This window comes from Microtus ochrogaster, chromosome 2, assembly GCF_000317375.1.
Source record: "Microtus ochrogaster isolate Prairie Vole_2 chromosome 2, MicOch1.0, whole genome shotgun sequence".
Classification (NCBI taxonomy): Eukaryota; Metazoa; Chordata; class Mammalia; order Rodentia; family Cricetidae; genus Microtus; species Microtus ochrogaster.
Genome location: NC_022010.1, coordinates 65939478 through 65958720, shown reverse-complemented (window position 1 = coordinate 65958720; position 19243 = coordinate 65939478). Strand labels below are relative to the sequence as shown.

Sequence of the window (19243 nt, the reverse complement as noted above, 5' to 3'; positions counted from 1 at the left end):
TTTTTTTTTTTTTTTTTTGAGGCAGGGTTTCTCTTCATAACCCAGGCTATCCTGGAATTCACACTGTAGACCAGGCTGGCCTTGTACTTACAGAGATCTACTTGCTTCTGCCTCCTGGGCGCTGGGACTAAAGTGGTGTGTCACCATGCCTGGCTGTTTCTCAATATTTCAAAACTTCAGTTTTTTGTTTTGTTTTGTGTCAGAGCCGGCTCCAACAAAGTCAGCCATGAGACTCGAGGAAATGGCAGATTGAAAGAAATTGAGACAGGAAACACAGGTTAGATCCAAGAGGTCTGAAGGTCAATACCACCAAGCTCCGAGTTTATTTCTCAGCCAGCTTATATACTAATTACAGGCCAGAGCAGATCAAAGAACAGCATAATCAGTCAACCACCCCCTGCACTGTTCCTGAGAGAAAGAAGCAAGTAGCTTTGCTGTGTATTCCGTGAATCCTTCTAGCAGCAAACAGTTTTTTAACTAGCTGTGCCTTTGGCTGGCATTCAGCAGCTGTCGGTTTGGGTTTTGTGTGGAGCTGTTTAGGAGGGTGGATTTATTGCCTTTTCCATCTCGTGTCTTCTCTCCCCTTCCTCCCTCCAGAACCCAGGATCATGCATTCGAGGCAAGCACTCTATTACTTATACCCCCAGCTCACATTCCTCTTCAACAAAGGCACTAACTCACTCTAATATGAATGGCAACTTTTCTGGCCCTCAGCATGGCTTGTTACAGAATGCACCTCTGCAATGTTTGTTTCACGGGTTGACTCGTGTAAAAAGCTAATACCGTGGGAGAATTGGAAACTTAATGCAGTAGACCAGGCTCTGTGCCCTGTACCTTTAATCCCAGCACCTGGGAAATAGAGGCAGGGAGATCTCTATGAGTTCTAGGCAAACCTGGTCTACATAGTGAGTTTCAAATAACACCAGCAAAAACATATCTCAAAAAAGGGAGGAAAAAAAAGAAAGATTATTGTTAAGTTGCTTTTGCTTTTATTCTGATATATAGCTTCTTTCTTTCTTTCTTTCTTTCTTTATTTATTTTTTTGGTTTTTCGAGACAGATAGCTTCTTTATTTTTTAATTTTTAAAATTTATTTATTTTTATTTTATGTGCATTGGTGTTTTGCCTGCTTGCATGTCTGTGTGAGGGTGTCAGATCTTAAGAATTACAGACAGTAGTTACTGGCCATGTGAGTGCTGGGAATTGAACTTGGGTCCTCTGGAAGAGCAGTCAGTGCTCTTAATCACTGAGATCTCTCCAGCCCCAGCTTCTTTACTTTCTTTTTTTGTTTTTTGTTTTTTTGGTTTTTCGAGACAGGGTTTTTCTGTAGCTTTGGAGCATGTTCCAGAACTAGCTCTTGTAGACCAGGCTGGTCTCGAACTCACAGAGATCTGCCTGGCTCTGCCTCCCGAGTGCTGGGATTAAAGGTGTGCGCTACCACCGCCCAGCTTCTTTCCTTTCTTAAAGTATGGTCCTGACTGGTAGATGTGGCTGGAGCGATTAGAAACACATACAAAGAGTGAGCTGCTAAGAAGTGAAGATAAGTGGGGTCTCCTTAGCCTTGTCCCCACTCTGCAGCTGAGCTGGGGAAGAGCTGACACGGTTCTTGTGGGGTGATAATGGCCTGGACAGGTGGGGTGGAGGAGTGGGAATAAGGGCTTCTAGGTCCAGCAGAAAGCCGAGGGGAAGGATGATGCAATCGAGCTATTGTAGCTACTTCAAATTCTCACCATGCACTCTTTCCATCTTTGGTCTGTGCCTACCTTCCAAGAATCCCTCCATGAGAGCAAAATACCCATACCTCTCTGTTTACCGGTATCAGATATCAGTTATATACTCTCTGTTTTGGGGATTTTCATTCAATATGTGTGTTACTTTTACTGTACGGCATTGACTTTATAGTTCCCAATTCATATGGACTGTATAGCACTTAATGTTCTCATTTTTACAATTCTCTCCTTCCTCCTCTCTGTGTGTGTGCGTGTGTGTGCATGTGTGCGTGTTCATGTGTGTGTGTGACATGCCGAGGTCCAAGGACAGCTTCTAGGAGTCAGTTCTCTCCTTCTTCCTTGTGGATCCTGGGGATCAAATGCAGCCTGTTGGGCTTTCCAGCCAGCACCTTGACCCGCTGAGTCATCTCACTGGCCCCCTTTTAAGGAATAATCATTTCTAATGAATGATTATTAGGTAGCCACGCCCTGTGGCTTACACCAAACACCATATCTTACCTGTTTTTAAGTGTATACACGTTCTCTCACAAGGTCTGTAGTCCTGTGTATTTGGTTTCCAGCCACAGGCTACTGGAGCTGTGGGTGCTGGAAACAGCCGTTAGCAGCTCTGGCCAGAGAGTGGAAACACTGCCAGTGCTGGTGCAAAGCCGAAGCCTGCAGCGTGAGAGTGCCAGGGACCTGTTCAGAGGCGGCAGAAACTGGAGTTGGGAAAAGGCAATTATTTCTGTCCCACCTCTAAACAGTAAGGAGAGTGATTCTGGCCACGCTTTCCAGGACAACATCCAAATGACCGAGGAGAGAAAATATCGGTCTCGGTAGCTGGGCCGAAGATGTCCGGTGAAGTCCCAGGCGAGGGCTGACCCCGTGGTTCTTGCCTTCAGAATCAGTGACCCGAGTTCAGTTCCCAGAACGCACGTGGTAGGAGAGAACCAACTCTTGTAAGTTGTCCTCCGGCCCCCTCATGTGCACTGTGGCACAAACACACACGAATGTAAATTAAGTAATAGATGATAACGTAGATTAGTCAGGACTGCCTCTGCCCCTTCTAAATTCCGAAGATGATGTCAACTCAAGTCTGAATTTCAGGGCAATACAATAAAAAAGAAGATGAAAATGAATATAAGTAAACATTAATAAGGGTTTCAAAACAGGCAATACCAAAGTGCCCAAGCCACAAGATACGTAAAGGCAGCAGCAGCTAAGGGGTTGACTTGTGAAGGTATAAATAAAATTCACTTGCAGAGTGCAAAAGTAAAGGCGGAACGGAACTGGAATGAGATTCAAGGTGTCCCTCCACAGAAAATGTCGCTTCAAAGAGCACTTTTTCTGTTTTAGAAACAGTTACTTTCTTACATGTCCTTTTGGTGGAAGTGTACAGCAGCAGCAGCAGCAGCAGAGAGAGAGAGAGAGAGAGACAGGGCGAGGGGGGGGGAGGAGAAAGAAAATGATCGCAGATGAGAGAGAAGTCTAGCTTTCCTTCAAGACTTTTGCTAGAGAAGTTTAAGAATTAAGTAAGTTGCTACAGTGCCTCTTCAGTGTGTGCTTCAGTTTTCACTTTACAGAAAGTAACAGAATGGCCTTACACTAATACAGAAGGTAAGCCATTCTTGAAACAAGAATTCCCATGGCACACTAGAAGAAAATCAGAATCTCTACAGAAATTCCTCTATTTTCTACTGAATTGTTGTTTTTTAGAAGGAAAGAGATCAGAGCAAATGTTTCTTGGGTTTTTCCTCTTGAAAAATGTTGTGTACTCTTTTTTTTTTTGTTCTTGTTTTCTGAGACAGCATTTATCCGTGTAACTGCCTCAGGTGTTCTGGAACTTTCTCTGTAGATCAAGCTGGCCTGAACTCATAGAGATAGATCTGCCTGTCTTTGCCTCCCGAGTGCTGGGTTTAAAGGCATGCGCCACCACCGCCCAGCTTGTATTTTCTTTCTGCCTACTTTTTTCTGCAAACACATAAGGTGTTCAGATATCTGTTTCCTGCTATAAAAAGAAAAGTTATGGCATTTTTATAAGTCTTCTAAGATTATGTTTATTGGAGTGAAAAACTAATTAAAATCATTACTGATTTGCAGTACCCCCTCCCAAACCTAGCAACCGTAGCAACAACATAAAAGCAGCAACTGGAAAGAACATTTTGAATTTGTTAGGAGACTCTAGTCCTTTGCCCATAAACATCCGTGATAAAAGAACCAGAACCTCTTATAAATTCTACAAGCTAAGTGTCTTCAGAACAGGTGTCTTTCTTCTTATACCTTATCTCTTTGCTGAAGGACGAAAGGATCACCTGTCGGGAGCTGTAAACCCAAAGGTTGTTTGATGTTTGGTTGGGGAGGTTGTGGTGTTCTGGCTTTCCAGAGGGTTGGGATGGTTCTCACAGGGTTCTGGGACTCTATATAAAAACACGAGGCCTCCTCCTAACAGTCTTTACAGCTAACGAACATGGTGATGCTATATAACTTAAGCTATAAGGGAAGTGGGGTGGTTTTACTTAGAACTCTAGAAATTTAACGTTTACTTTTATTTCATAATTTCCGAGTTTGAAGACTTTTTTTTCCTATTAATCTTATCAGGTAAATAGTTAATAAGGTAATTATTAGCATCTCTGAATCAAAGCTTGGGGTTGGAAGAAGAAACTGAAGCAGTTATCTGGAGATAAGGTATTACTGTCTCTGTGAGCTTGGACGAGGCCCAGGGGAGAGAATGGACTTTTCTTTCTGTTATAGTTGGTTAGACTTTTATTTCTCTTGTTTGTTGAACCATTGCAGTCTCTCCTCTGCAGAACTCTTACGCTCGCTGGCAGACTAGAAGCAAATTAAACCGAGCAGGCATCCACAGCTCAAACGACGACGACATGGAGCTTTGAAGGTGGAAGTAGCACGGTGTCGGCCATGGGTCATCAGGACACAGCCGGACAATGTGGACCACTTTCTTCAAACTACGAGTCTTCTGCTGTCTGTTTGCAGTGCTAATGGTGGTGGCGTTGGTCGTCAATGTCACTCAGGTGGAGGTGAGTGCTCAGATCGGAGGCCATTTGCAATTTTCCATTGCTGTGGTATTTGATCATCTCTAGCATCCCTCTGCTGTGACGGTCACTGAGGACACATGCATGAAGACAGGATGCCTCCTCGCCTGTGGGCTCGGGTCTGAGTGTGTGGGAGAAGATACAGAGAATATTTATTTGCGATGTTTAGACTAGATAGAGTGTGTCATATTCTGAAGCTTTTTGTTTTATTTACAAAGAAAGGAGGTTCATTTAACGCATGAATATTACAAATTTTGGGGTTGGGAGATTTATTTATTTTAGACAGAGTCTCACTATGTAGCCCTGGCTGACCTCAAGCTCAGAGATTTGTCTTTCTCTGTCTCTTTGGTTTTTCTTTTTTCTTTTTTTAAATATTTATTTATTATGTATGCAATATTCTGTCTGTGTGTATGCCTGCTGGCCAGAAGAGGGCACCAGACCTCATTACAGATGGTTGTGAGCCACCATGTGGTTGCTGGGAATTGAACTTAGGACCTTTGGAAGAGCAGGCAATGCTCTTAACCTCTGAACCATCTCTCCAGCCCCCTCTCTTTGGTTTTTCAAGGCAGGGTTTCTCGGTGTTGTAGCTCAGGCTGCCCTGAAATTTGTTTCGTGACACCAGGCTGGCCTTGAACTCACAGAAATTCTCCTGCCCCTGCCTATTGAGTGCTGGGACTAAAGGTGTACCCCACCACTGCCCTGCCTCCTCTCTTGAGTGCTGGAATTAAAGCATGTACTAGCACACTGAGCTTGGATTTGGGAGTTACTTAGAATTCACTGACTGAAATATTTGTAATTCAAAAATCTTGAAGTCAGATGTGTGCCTAAACCTGAATGAACACACCAGAATTAAAGTTTGGACTTTGGCCAGGCGGTGGTGGTGCATGCCTTTAATCCCAGCACTTGGGAGGCAGAGGCAGGCGGATCTCTGTGAGTTCGAGACCAACCTGGTCTACAAGAGCTAGTTCCAAGACAGGCTCCAAAACCACAGAGAAACTCTGTCTCGAACCACCCCCCCCCAAAAAAAAAATTTGGACTTTGGAGTATTCTGGTGTCTGGATTACTACCGTATTAGGTTTCCATTGTTTATTTTACGTTATTATTATTCCTTAGATGGCTGTTTGTTTCCTAAGGAGAGACAGAAATGCTGTGGTTCTGAGTGAGAGGGGAGGTGCATAAACTGGGAGGAGCAGGGTGGAGGGGAAACTGTCTCAGAATATATTGCATACAAAATTTTAAACAGATTTTAAAATCTGTTTTCAGTTAAAGAAAAAAAAGAATGTTATGTACAATCATAAGTATTCATCATAGTTGGAGGTTGGAGAAGTGGCTCAGAGGTTAAGAGCATTGGCTGCTCTTCCGAAGGTCTTGAGTACAATTCTCAGCAACCACTTGGTGGCTCACAGCCATCTATAATGAGACCTGGTACCCTTTTCTGGCCTGCAGGCATACATGCAGGCAGAACACTGTGTGCCTAATAATAAATAAATCTTTTAAAAATCATAATTGGGGAATGTAGTAATGATGACTGGCAGTGCTTGTGAAAGTGCTGAAAAGAAAAGGAAGGAAGCTGGAGATCTCCCCTCCCCAACTCAGCCACAGCTAAAGGCTGCCTCTACTAGATGTAGGCAGTACCCATCTGGTCAGCTTGACCCCATTAACTCCGGTTTTTGCATCCCATACGGTAAAACCATAGCTTCTATTATCTAGACTACAGAAACTGCTTTAACCAGCATTGCAGCTGACACTGGGGTGGTGTTGGTGGGGGCATCAGAGCAAAAGCCAAACCATCAGCAGCTCTTCTCTTTCCGTGGGGACCAAGGAGAGTGACTACTTCATGGCTACTTTAGAGTAAGGAAGGTGGAGCTTTCTGCAGGAGGGGATCACACAGCCTGGCCACAGGCTGAAGGGCAGTTGCAGGGGAGGAATTGATGAATCTGCCTTTTTTTTAAAAAAAAAAAAAATTACAACACTGTTTGACCAATAGCTTATGCATATTTCTAGCTAATTTGTACATTTTTTTTTTTAAATTTTCGAGACAGGGTTTCTCCGTAGCTTTTTTGGTTCCTGTCCTGGAACTAGCTCTTGTAGACCAGGCTGGCCTCGAACTCACAGAGATCCACCTGCCTCTGCCTCCCGAGTGCTGGGATTAAAGGCGTGTGCCACCACTGCCCGGCAGTAACTTGTACATCTTAAGTTAACCCATTTCTGCTAATCTGTGAATCACCACAAGTCTGTGTCCTACTGGTGAGGTACTGACTGGCATCTGATGTCTTTCTCTTTTGGCAACTACATAGCATCTCCTAGACTCTACCTACTCTTTCTATATATTTCTGTTCGGATTTCCTGCCTGGCTTTGCTCTGATAAGCCATTGGCCAAAACAACTTGTGTCTGTGCTACTGGGGTTATGTTTAGAAAGTGGTCTCCTGTGCCAATGTGTACAAATGTACTTTCCACTTTCTCTTCTATGAGGTTCAGTGTGGTTGGTTTTGTGTTGAGGTCTTTGATCCATTTGGACTTGAGTTTTGCGCATGACAATACATATGGATCTATTTTCATTCTTCTACATGTTGATATCCACTTATGCCAGCACCATTTGCTTTTTTCCCCCCATGTTATATTTTTTGCTTCTTTGTCAAAAATCAGGTATTCTAAGGTGTATGGATTGATAACTGTGTCTTTGATTTGGTTCCATTGGTTCTCCTGTCTGTTGTTTTTTTTTCTCTCTCTCTCTTTGTTTCTCTGGGATTGTGATTTGTAGGCTGGTTTTCTTTGCTTTATGTTTAAAAACCCCCAAGAATGAGTACATGTGATAATTGTCTTTCTGTGTCTGGGCTACCTTACTCAGAATAATGATTTTTAGCTCCATCCATGTCTGTTTTTATGCCACTACCAGGCTGTTTTCAGTACTGTAGCTCTGTAGTAGAGTTTGAAGTCAGGGATGGTAATGCCTCCAGAAGTTCCTTTATTGTACAGGATTGTTTTGGCTATCCTGGGTTTTTTGCTTTTCCAAATGAAGTTGAGTACTGTTCTTTCGAGGTCTTTGAAGAATTTTGCTGGGATTTTGATGAGCATTGCATTGAATCTGTAGATTGCTTTAGGTAAAATTGCTATTTTTACTATGTTAGTTCTCCCTACCAAAGAGCATGGGAGATTTTTCCATTTTTCTGGTGTCTTCTTCAATTTCTTTCTTCCAAGATTTAAAGTTCTTGTCATATAGGCCTTCCATTTGTTTGGTTAGAGTTACTCTGAGATATTTTATGTTATTTGTGGCTATTGTGAAGGGTGCTAAAGTTATTTTTTAGGTCATTTCTTCTGCTTCATCTATATTATATTGGGGTGTTCAAGTCTTGCTGTTGTAGAGCCACTAGTTTTTGTTGGTGTTGTGTTGCTCTTTGTGGTGTTGAGTGTGCACCTTGTCTACCCATCTTTTCCTCCTATTGGGGCTGTGTCTCTGGTGATCAATTTTCCAGGTGTCAGTGGAGCCAAGGCTCAGATGGCTGCTTGTTGTGGTGCAGTCAGGGCCACGGATCCAGTCACCTCGGAGGTCACTAGGTGTTCCGGGGGTCTCTCTGCAATCTCGGAGGTCATTGGGCTCTGTTCCCTTGGAGGTTGCTGGCTCGGGCCTGTTTTTATGGAGGTTGCTGGCTCAGCTGGTCCCACAGAGGTCTCTGACTTGGGCCCAAGTCAGTCCCTAAAGCAGTCTCTCTTTTGTACCTGCTCCTGTGAAGGTTGTTGCCTTGGGCCTGCTCTGGAAGAGGTCACTGGCTTGGTCCTGTTCCCACAGATGTCCCTGGCTTGGTCCTGTTCCCACAGATGTCCCTGGCTTGGTCCTGTTCCCACAGAGGTCTCTGGCCTGTTCCCTTCGCGGTAGCTCCCTCGTACCTGCTGATGAGTCTGTCTTGGGTACTTCTGTGTGACTAAAGGGCAGGGAACATGGCTCCCTGAGCCCCTCACAAGTGCTTGAGAGACTTTAGCCCTCTTCCCGCTTCCCTCTGCTGAACACATATATGACCAAATTTATGGAGTAGTTTCTACAGAAAAGATAGTAACCATTTTATTTTGTAGTGATTTTTAGGATGCAAGTCTTAGCTGAGCAAGGCATTTCTTTGCTTATTCGGTTAGTACAAGAATCCCTTCCCTTATGTTCCCTTCCCTTCCGTTCCCTTTCTTCCTCCCTCCCTCCCTCCCTCCCTCCCTCCCTTTCTTTAAGGTTTATTTATTTGTTATGTATAGTGTTCGGCCTGCATCTATGCTTGTAGGCCAGAAGAGGGCACCAGATCTGATTTCAGATGGTTGTGAACCAACATGTGGTTGCTGGGAATTGAACTCAGGACCTCTGGAAGAATAGCCAGTGCTCTTAACTGCTAAGCCATCTCTCCAGCCCAGCACAAGTATTTCTAGAGGCTAAGCCATAAGCCTTTTCATTTCTTCAGCTGTTGTGTAGCAGAACACCAACTCTCATTATAAAATGGACAGAGTCCATTGAGTACTTTGAAGAATACAAAGTGATTCTGTTCAAGATTAACACCTTGAAGATTAAGCATAACATCTAGTAATTGATCTCTTTTATTTGCTTACACTGTTCTTATGTTTTTCTGTAGGCAAGGCAGTATTGGCACCATATTGACAATTCCTTGTACCTGAGAGCTTTCAGATATAAATATCCACCTAGGTATTGTGATAACATAACACAGAACTTGTAATACATCTTGATTATTTTACATCTCTCTCTCTCAGTGTGTGTGTGTGTAGTGTGAATGCTGCTTGCCACAGATTGCATATTGATATCAGAAGACAACATAGGATTTTGGTCCTCACCCTCTTCTTTGTTTGAAGCAGGGTCTCTTTGTTGTTCTTCACTAGGTACACCAGGCTAGCTGGCCTGTGGTCTTCTGAGGAGCCTCTTATCTCACCTCCCATCTCACCGTAGGAGTGCTGGGATGTCGGGTGCTTGCATCTGACTTTGCATGTGTTCTGGGGATTCCAGTTTAGGTTCTCAACCTTGTGTGGCAAGAGCCATCTCCCCAGCCCAGGGGATGGAAGTGTACATGTCAGTAGGACTAAGCACAGTTACTTGTGCAACTACTCCACTGTCTCTGGAACTTCACATTTTTGTTGGCTGAAATTCTGGATCTGTTAAAATATCTCCTCTCCCCCAGCTTCTGTCTTCGAATTAACAGCTTCCTGTCTCTATGAATTTCGTGAGTCTAGATGCTGCACACGATAGGATTATATACTATTTTGTGACTGACTTATTTCTATTAGTGTAAGGTTGTCAAGATTCATCTGTGTTGTAGCATGAATCACTTTGTTCATTTCTGGATTGGATCTCATTCTACAGTTCAACCTATCATGACACTTACTATATGCCCAATGTGGCTTCAATCTCTTGGCAATCCTTATGCCTCAGGCTCCCGAATGCTGGGATTACTCCTGTGAAGCACCATGCTCCATTAACCTTTGCTTCTTAGTTGAAATGTTTATAGACTCCTTATATTTAATGTTTTTGTTGAGAGGATCACGGTTACACCATTTTGTCATTTATAGTCATCTTATTCCCTTCCCCCTTTCTTCTTTGTTTCACATCGAGAAATTATTTTAATCTGTTTTTTTTGGGGGGGGGCTTGTTAGTAATAAGTCTGTTATTTTTAGTAACTCTTTTAGGGCTTACAGTATATATATTTAATATCACACTCTGTGGTCAAATGGTATTCTACCTCATGCACCTTGCCACAATGGATATTCATTTCTCCTGTGATTTTTGTGCTGTTAACATATACTTTACCTCTGCATATCACATACACCCCCTTTGTTTAAAACATGGTTTTCACATCATTAAAAATAATAAAAATCTGGTATCATGTATACAGCACATGTACATAGCACATGAGTTTGTAGTTTAGTAGCGTTGGGTCTTGTTTGCGGATCTGTATTCCAGTCTCAGTTTCTTTCTTTTGAACATTCTTTGACATTTCTTGTGATACAGGTTTGTTGGTGATAAATGTGTTCACCTTTGGTAGATTTGCAAAAAATATCCTATATAGCCCTTAAAAATATTTACTACAGCTTTGGCTTTAGCGTAGTTTTAGGACTATAGAAAAATTATACTGAAAGTAGAGCTCTCAGATTGCCCTTCCTCACTCCAGTTTCCTATTACTAAAATATGGCAGAAGTGGATTTTTTTTTATTTTGTATTTTTATCTTCCCTGAACAGTCTCTCAACCACATCTGCTCTGCAACATCAGCTTCGTGGCTCTGCTTGACTCCATTGCATAGCCCTGCCATAGTGTATGTAGCATCCAACTGATGAATTTTGTCTCTAAGGACAGTGTAGTAGTCAGGGTTCTCTAGAGGAACAGAGGTGATAGACAGAGTGGATACACATTATACATCATATATATGTTATATTATATATACATATGATGTATATGATATATAGTCCCCATTAGTGTATTTTCTTCCTGTTTCTATGGGAAATAAAGCTCACCTAGGTTCCCAAGGTGGTAGAGAAGAAGCAAAGTGCATGTTTTTTTCTGACTGGGAATCCCGTGCTCTTTATTGTTGATGCCACTTCCTTTATCAGAACTAGCGCATGTAACCATCATGAGACGTCGGCAACCTCATTGCTCAGATGTTAAAGCTGAAACTCAGTGGCTTGGAAAGTTCTTGTTAATCTGGTCTCTGCTTATATCTTCATCTTTCCTTATCTGGAACTTACAGTTCCTCTCCTCACAGATTCTTAATGCTCTCTGTGGCCCCAGGGTCTTTGGACTGTCTGTTCCTTTTCCCTGCCACTTTTGTCTGGTAACTTATGCTCTTCCTTCAGCCTGAACTTAAACATCCCTGTCTTGTGACTCAAGTTCGAATTTATGTGGGCCCATTGCCTCTGTTTTAGTTTGGATCTCAAATGGTTTCTAAAAACTCATTTTTTTTTTTTGTTCAAGTCTTCATCCAAGTGCATTGGTACTTCCTGCATGATTATACCTAGGGGATTCTGAACTTATCTACAGAGTGACCAGGTAATAGACTCCTATCATAATTTGCAATGGGGAGGTAGTGGGCCTGGTTGGAGATATTGGGTCACAGTGGAAAGCCAGTGAGACGTGTAGAAGATGTGAAATAGCCTCGCTCTCCCCGTGGTGTGCCTACCACCGTGCTCCTCTGCTTTCCCCCAAGTGTGCACTGAAACCTCTGCAAGTGTGAGCTGATTTTCTCAGGTATTTCCTCACAGTGACAGAAAGCTGACAAACACACCTCTGTGTGCTTCCACGTCACCACACAGGACTTACAACTCTTCATCTCTCTGCCCCAGTCATCTCCAAGGAACATAGGACATCACTCCTAATTTGTAAACCCAGGACCACGCATACTCCAGGTTCCTGGAACCTCAGCCACTCCTGTGGGTTTTACCAACAGCCTGTTTCCCTCCTGCGTGGTTTCCCACTTAACATCCGCAGCCGCTGGGGTATAGACTCTGCACTAAAAACAATTTTATGTATATCAGGAAGAGACTCTCCCAGCAGTGAATTGCTCGATCATGGCCTTGACATTGGCTTTATGTTGCTACAGCCTTCTTCCTGTACTTTGCAGTAAACCCTGGGCTTGCCCACATGACTGGGAAGTACTGGAGGACAGGAATTAGCTGTGCTCCCCACCAAGTCACCTCATGCCAGGTGGCATTCAAGTGTATGAGGAGCCAAACTAAATAACTAAGAACTGAATAACTGTCTCGGCAGCTGATAACATTTTAAGACTCAACGACTTGCTCCATTCCCAGCCAAAAGCTTGCTGCTCAGAGGAAAATGTCACTGTCACTGTGCTGGTCTTTTTTTTTTTGTGGTTTTATTTTTTTTTAAAAATTCTTCTCTTACACATTATATCTCAACTGAAGTTTCCCTCCCTCCACTCCTTTCAGTTCCTTCCCCAGTTCCCTTCCTGCCCTCTCCCCCAGTTTCTCTTTTTTTATATTTAACTTTATTTTATGTGTATTTGGTATGAAGGTGTCAGATACCCTGGAACTGGAGTTATAGACAGTTGTGAGCTGCCATGTGGGTGCTGGGGATTGAACCCAGGTCCTCTGGGAGAGCAGCCAGTGATCTTGATCCAGCCCCTCCCCAGTTTCATTCCTCCTATGTTTCCCTTCAAAAAGAGGAGTAGGCCTCCCAGAGATATCACCGAACATGGCATATCAAGTTACACTTAGACTAGGAACAAACCCTCATCACGGGTAGACAAGATAACTCAGTAAAAGGAAAAAGGTCCCAGGCTGGAGAAATGGCTCAGAGGTTAAGAGCAGTGGCTGCTCTTCCAGAGGTCCTGAGTTCAATTCCCAGCAACCACATGGTGGCTCACAACCATCTGTACTGAGATCTGGTGCCCTCCTCTGGCCTGCAGTCATACATCGAGGCAGAATGTTGTATACATAATAAATAAATAAATCTTAAAAAAAAAAAACAGGTCCCAAGAGCAGGCAAAAGAGTCAGAGACACCCCCACTTCCCACTTTTAGGAGTCCTGCAAGAACACCCAGCTATATAACCATAACTTATTTGCAGAGCCTTATCAGGTCTGTGATTGTCACTTCAGTCTGTGGGCCCCCGTGGGCCCTGCTTAATTGATTCTGTGGGCTTTGTTATTGTGGTATCCTTGTTCCCTTTGGCTACTCCAATTCTTTCTCCCTGTCTTTTGTGGGATTCCCCTGGCTCTCCCTAGTGTTTGGTTATGGGTCTCTGCATCTGCTCTCATCAGTTGCTGGATGATGCCTCTCTGATGACAATTGGGTTAGGCACCGATCTCTGAGTATAGCAGAATGCCATTAGGAATCATCTCATTGATTTTTTTTTTCCAGTCATGTTTGATTCTATCCTGGGTCTCTGGGCTGTCCAGACTCTGGTGTCTGGCCATCCAGGCCATGTTAGGCATTGGCTCCCTCTTGTGTGAATCTCAAGTTGGACCAGTTATTGGTTGGCCGCTCCCACACGTTCTGTGCCAACTTCACCCCAGCACATCTTGCAGGCAGGACAGACTGTAGGTTGAAGGTTTTGAGGATGGGTTGAAGTCCCAGTTTCATTAGTGGAAGCCTTGCCTGGTTATAGAAGAAGGCGTATGCAGGCTGTGCATCCCCCATTACTAGGAGTCTTCGCTAGGGTAACTCCCGTAGATTCCAGGGAGTTTCTACTGCATTAGGTTTCCATCCCCCATCCCTAGAACCCCTCAATTCCAGTCTTCTCTCCTAGTACTCTCTCCCTCCACCCCACCCCCTGCCAAATCCCTCCTGTTTCCATTCTCACCTGCCCCCAGTTTTTGTTTCTCATGGTTGTAGGGGTAATGAGTCCAAGCTCAAGGTCCCACGCCAATTCAGGGCCAGATGAGAGCCCTCTTCTACCTTATCACTGTCCACACGGGGTAGAGAGCTTCTCCTCCTCCTTCTCCTTTTCTTTTTTGAGACAAGATTCAAACTGTAGCCCAAAAGAGCTTGGAAGTTGCATCGATCCTTCTGCTCCATCCCCCAGGGTTCTGAGATATAAAGCATGGGCCACCATGCCCAGCTTTTTCTCTGTTCTTGTGAAGCCACTGATGTCACTGTGAGAATCTGTTCCGATCACCTCATTTGACCCCAGCTTCCTTTCAAAAGACTCATCTGTGAACCATCGCTTTGAGATGTGGGCATCAGTGTGTAAGTTGGGGACCATACCTGACCCTGTAGGAACAAATTTGGATGGCTTCGGGCCTTCCTGTCCCTGAATCACCCTACCCCTTCATTCTTGTTATTTAGCCTTTTATCCAGAATGGCTTTTATTGTGAGCGAAGCTGTACATTACAGTTTATTAGGCTTTAGTAACAAGCAGAATTTCTGAATTTCCAAAATTCAGTGACAGACCAGGGAAATTACCATTGGCCTAGAACAAGTCATTCAAAATATGATGTACAACTGAGATCTAAGGTGTATAACTACCAAGAGTTGCCGTAACCCCTGATAAATGTAGGTTTCTCTTAAATACGTTGATTCATGTTTCTCTAGTAATGAAATGGATGTAAGAAGGGAGTTTCTGGCTCTAGCTGTTAGAGTGGGCGGCAGGTGTGGTGGGGTAGTTCTGTCGTTTCTCTTTCCACACCGTGCCCTGCACTGTAAAGTTGTGTGACCATTGGAAGGCACTTAACCGCCCTGCGTCAGTTTCCTGATTTACAGGTATGAATGATAAAGTGTCCTCAGTGGATCTGCCTAGCACACTGGAAACACCCCAACAGATGCCGTGCGCTGCACAGGACGGCATGGTTGGTCAAGCTGGCAATGCTGAGATTCGCGTACCCGAGGGTTGGCATCAGCAAATAGTTTATAGCTACCATTTCCCAGTTATTGTACAACTGGCTTTCCAGAGTTGATTAGTGGAAGCAGATGGTCTTTCTTTTTGATGGGTGTTTGCTTCTGGGATTATTACTACTTTTTTTGTTATTTTTAAATTGACACATTGTATCTCCATGTTAATGAGACCAATGGGATCAGACATGAGATCTTTTTCTTTTCTTTTTGCTGTTTGAAAATAGACCTCGCTATTGTCTGCAAGGTCCTTGGCTCAGGAACAGTTTCCTGCTCCTGCACTAAGGAGACTGAAGAGAGGATGCAGGATGGAGCCCAGCCAGCAGGACCATGGAAAGGAGCAGATTTTAGCTCCGTAATGTGCCTGCGCTTATATCCATGTTAGTTTTTAACTACGTCAAAGAGCATGAGTCTAATAGTAGAGGAAAAAAGGCAATCTATAGCTCTCGGATAGGCGAGGAAGAGGGGGGAGGGAGAGATCAAGAGAGACAGGCAAGCGGACTGTTAAAAAGTGTTAGGAAAAGTCCCTTTTAGTCCTGATGCATTCTTGGAAACTTCTGGACTGAATGCCAGTTAGCAGCTCTAATTATCCCCATGAATAGCCCCAGTAATGAGGAAGGGGGTGGCAGTAACCAGTGGTGAGAGACAGTTCCCATCTTGGAAACAGTAAGGAGCCTTATTGGATTGGGGTAGACTCTTCTATTGAAAGAAGAGGTCACTGTGTCCCACATGAGAGAACTGCTCTCTCATGTGGGAAATTCAAATGCTTCTGTGTATTTTGGTGAGTGTGCAATGATGGGGGGGGCAAAGGCTCTGAAACTTGGCAGCCTCCCATCCTTAATCCATCCCCTTTCTCCTTGCCTCCCTCCCTGCCTCCTTCCCTGCCTCCGTCTCTCCTTCCCTCTCTTTTCTTTTCTTTTTTAGAGTCAGGGTTTTTCTCTGTAACAGTCCTGGCTGTTCTGGAATCCGCTCTGTAGACCAGGCTGGCCTCAAACTCACTGAGATCTACCTGTCTCTGCCTCCCAAGTGCTAGGATTAAAGGCATGCACCACCAGGCCTAGCTAATTTTTAAAATTTTTTATTATCGTCCAAAGAATTAGTTTTTATTATGGTAGTTTTGAAACTATATTTGATTAGCTTATTCCCTTCCCTCCTTTCTTCTCCATCCCCGCCCTGTCCATTGGTCCCTCACTCCACACTAGGCTTCCATCCCCAGCACCTCGTGTTCTCTTGCGGTCTTCTGTGTGGTTTCAGAGTCTGGATACACTCTCCATTTTATTTGTTCTTTTAATTTTAATTTTGCAACAGGGTCTCTCTGTGTGGCTCATGGTGCCCTCTAACTTCCCATGCTCCTATGTTAGCCATCCAAGGCCTGGGATTATGGGCATGCAAAGCTGTACAGCTGGGCTGTAGACCAACCTTTCCTTCCCTTACATATGGAAGAAAGCCAGGTGGCTTAGCACTAAGTGACTGGTAACTCCTCCGCTTGGTCGCATCGGCCTGCCAGCAGATCCCGGGTAGTTGTTCTGGCTACACGTGGAATGAGAGGCCCACCAAGACAGGAAACAAGTAAAGGGATAGAAAGAATAGGTGTACACTGTGAGCACGAAATGCGTGATTTGTCTCAGCAACTAGGAAGGAAAAGCGAGGCAGAAACCTTTCCTGAAAGGTATCCTATAGCGAGGGGGAGTTTTCAGTGTCACTTTTGGTTTTCCCCAAGACACTTTTTTAATTATATTTTTTTATTATTTAAAAATGTAAATATCTTTTGAATGTATTCTTCCCCTCCACCAAGTCCTTCCAGATCCTCTTCCCCTCTCACCCACCCAACTTTGAAATTCTCTCTCAACTTAAAACAAGCAAAAACCCAATACAACAACAAAACCTTCAAAACCTTCAAGAAAAGAAAACTACGGCCAAAAAGGAAACAAACCCAAAACAACAAAAATCTGAAACTCCATAAAACTGTAGCCAAATAAAAGCACACAAAAAGACTGTGGAGTCCATTGTATGTTGTTCACCTCTTCCTGAACATGAGGCCTGTCCTGGAGTGGTTGATATGGCATACCCAGTGTCACTCCTGGAGAAAACTGATTTTCCCTCTCCCAGCAGGTTCAAGTGACAGTTCAGCTGTTAACCTTTACCCTAGTAGCTAGGTTTCCATTCATTAGTTCATTTCATTTCATTCAGTATTAAAAATATAATATATATACATATGAAGATAAAGTATAATAAGATAAAACAAAAACCATCACATCAGAAGGAAAAGATCCCAAGATAAGAAACAAGATTCAAAGACCCACTAGTTCAAACTCTCAGGAATCCCATAAAAGCTCAATTTGGAAGTCCTGCTATACATAGAGGACTTTAGGGGCAGACCTGCGCATGTGACTTCAGCCTCTGTGAGTCCACATGAGCTTTGCTCATGTTGGTTTAGAAGACCTTGTTCGCTTGGTGTCCTCCATCTGCTTTGGCTCTTATACTTTCTGCTTCTTCCTCCATGGGCTTCCCTGACTGCGAGGGGAGGGAGTAGATGGAGACATCCCAACTAGAGGACCCAGCACCAAGGACTCTTTCTCTCTGCAAAATGGCTTTGGTTCCCATTTACTGCAGGAGGAAGCCTCTCTGAGGATAGCTGAAGAAGACCCTGATCTAGATGAATTTAGTAAAATACATGAGCAGCCATTTTACCACTGCACTTTTTTCTCTTTTAGACTAGTATTATTTGATTTTTTTTCCTAGTCCCTGCGCTATCTAGTTTCTGGTTCTTAGTCCCAAAGCAGTGATGGGTATGGGTTCCATCTTGTGGAATGGGCCTTAAGTCAAATCAGACATTGGTTGGTTACTCCCACAGGCTTTGTGCTACCGTTGTCCTAGTGTATCTTGCAGGCAGGACAGCATTGTAGATAAAGGGTTTGTGGCAGGCACAGTGTTTATGTGCAGACTATGCTGCTGTATCAAAGATGCTGGAAGTAGCGGTGAAGGCTCTGTGTAGGCATTAGCTCAACTTCTCCACCTTCAGTGAGGTGTATAGGTGTTATTGTCCGCAGCAAGGCCTTGCTGTTGTTTTGTGGAGAGGAACCTACTGTTTTGGTAACGGCCTGGGTTGTTTGGGGATTTCCATGGGACCCCTTGACCTACAACTCAATTAGATGTAACCCGGTCCCAGTACTGGGAGCTTTGATGATAAGAGATGACCAGTTGGGAGTCTGTCTCCCTAATAGTTAGTGATTTCATTTAGTTCGCTTTCATTCATGTACATGTTTTAGAAAATTTCTACTGTATTAGGTTTCTGTACTACCCCTAAAATGCCCCTTAATTTTAGCTCTCTCTTTATGCCCTCCCACCAGCCCAACCCCCTCCACTTACTCCTCTCACTACAATCCTCCCCACCCACCCATAACTATCTGTCCTCTTTCCCTTTCCTAACAAGATCTGCCTGTTTCCTGCAGCCCCTTACTCTATGCCTACACTCTGAGTCAATGAATTGTAACGTGGTTATCATCACTTCACGGCTAATATCCAAATACAAGCAAATACATACCATATCCATCGCTTGGCATTTGGGATACCTCACTCAGGATGATTTTTTTTTTCCTAGCTTCATCCGTTTGCCTGGAAATTTTATGATGTCATTTTTTTTTAATGTCTTAGTAATACTCCATTGTGTAAATGCCCATGAAAATCAACTCACTGAATTTTCTTTAAATAATTTCATGGATGTCTTAAGGAAAGCAGGAAATGCTCACATAGGGACACATTTCAGGTGTGGGTGCCCCCGGATGCCACATCTCATGTTTTCAGCACAGGAAGCCATCTTGTGAAATGCCATGCAGCATGCAAATAGGCTTGGGAAGGGACACTGTTCTTCTGGTACCTGGACAGGGTTTGGGGTTTTGCTCTCAAGCCAGTGATAGTATCTTCTCCTTTCCTAGTGTGACCCACAGTGCCATCTGCACTATCAACCTCTGAACCTGGCATTGCCAGTGTTAGGGGACGAAGAGCTCTCTGTACTCTCGGGACAATCTTCAGCTTTCTGGGCATTATGATATGCTTACCATCCATATCTTTTTCATCAGTGATTTCATAAACGATCTTTTAGTCACGTTGTCCTCTTTTTTTTCTTTCTTTTTTTTTCTTTTTTGAATTTTTTTAAATTTATTT

At 43.7% G+C, this 19243-nt stretch overlaps 1 protein-coding gene across 4 annotated transcripts in view; it reads left to right on the top strand.

The window, feature by feature from the left end:
* Positions 1-19243, top strand: part of Nxpe3 (neurexophilin and PC-esterase domain family member 3) — a 53500-nt gene that overhangs the window by 1910 nt on the left and 32347 nt on the right. For 2 of the 4 annotated variants that reach the window (XM_026788048.1, XM_005345067.2), the window contains one exon: positions 4516-4743. In XM_026788048.1, coding sequence (XP_026643849.1) covers positions 4651-4743 — 93 coding nt within the window. In that variant the 5' untranslated portion in view covers positions 4516-4650. Of the gene's footprint in view, positions 1-4501; positions 4744-19243 lie in introns of all 4 variants that reach the window. The other 2 variants (XM_026788044.1, XM_013351760.2) reach the window with 1 other exon arrangement.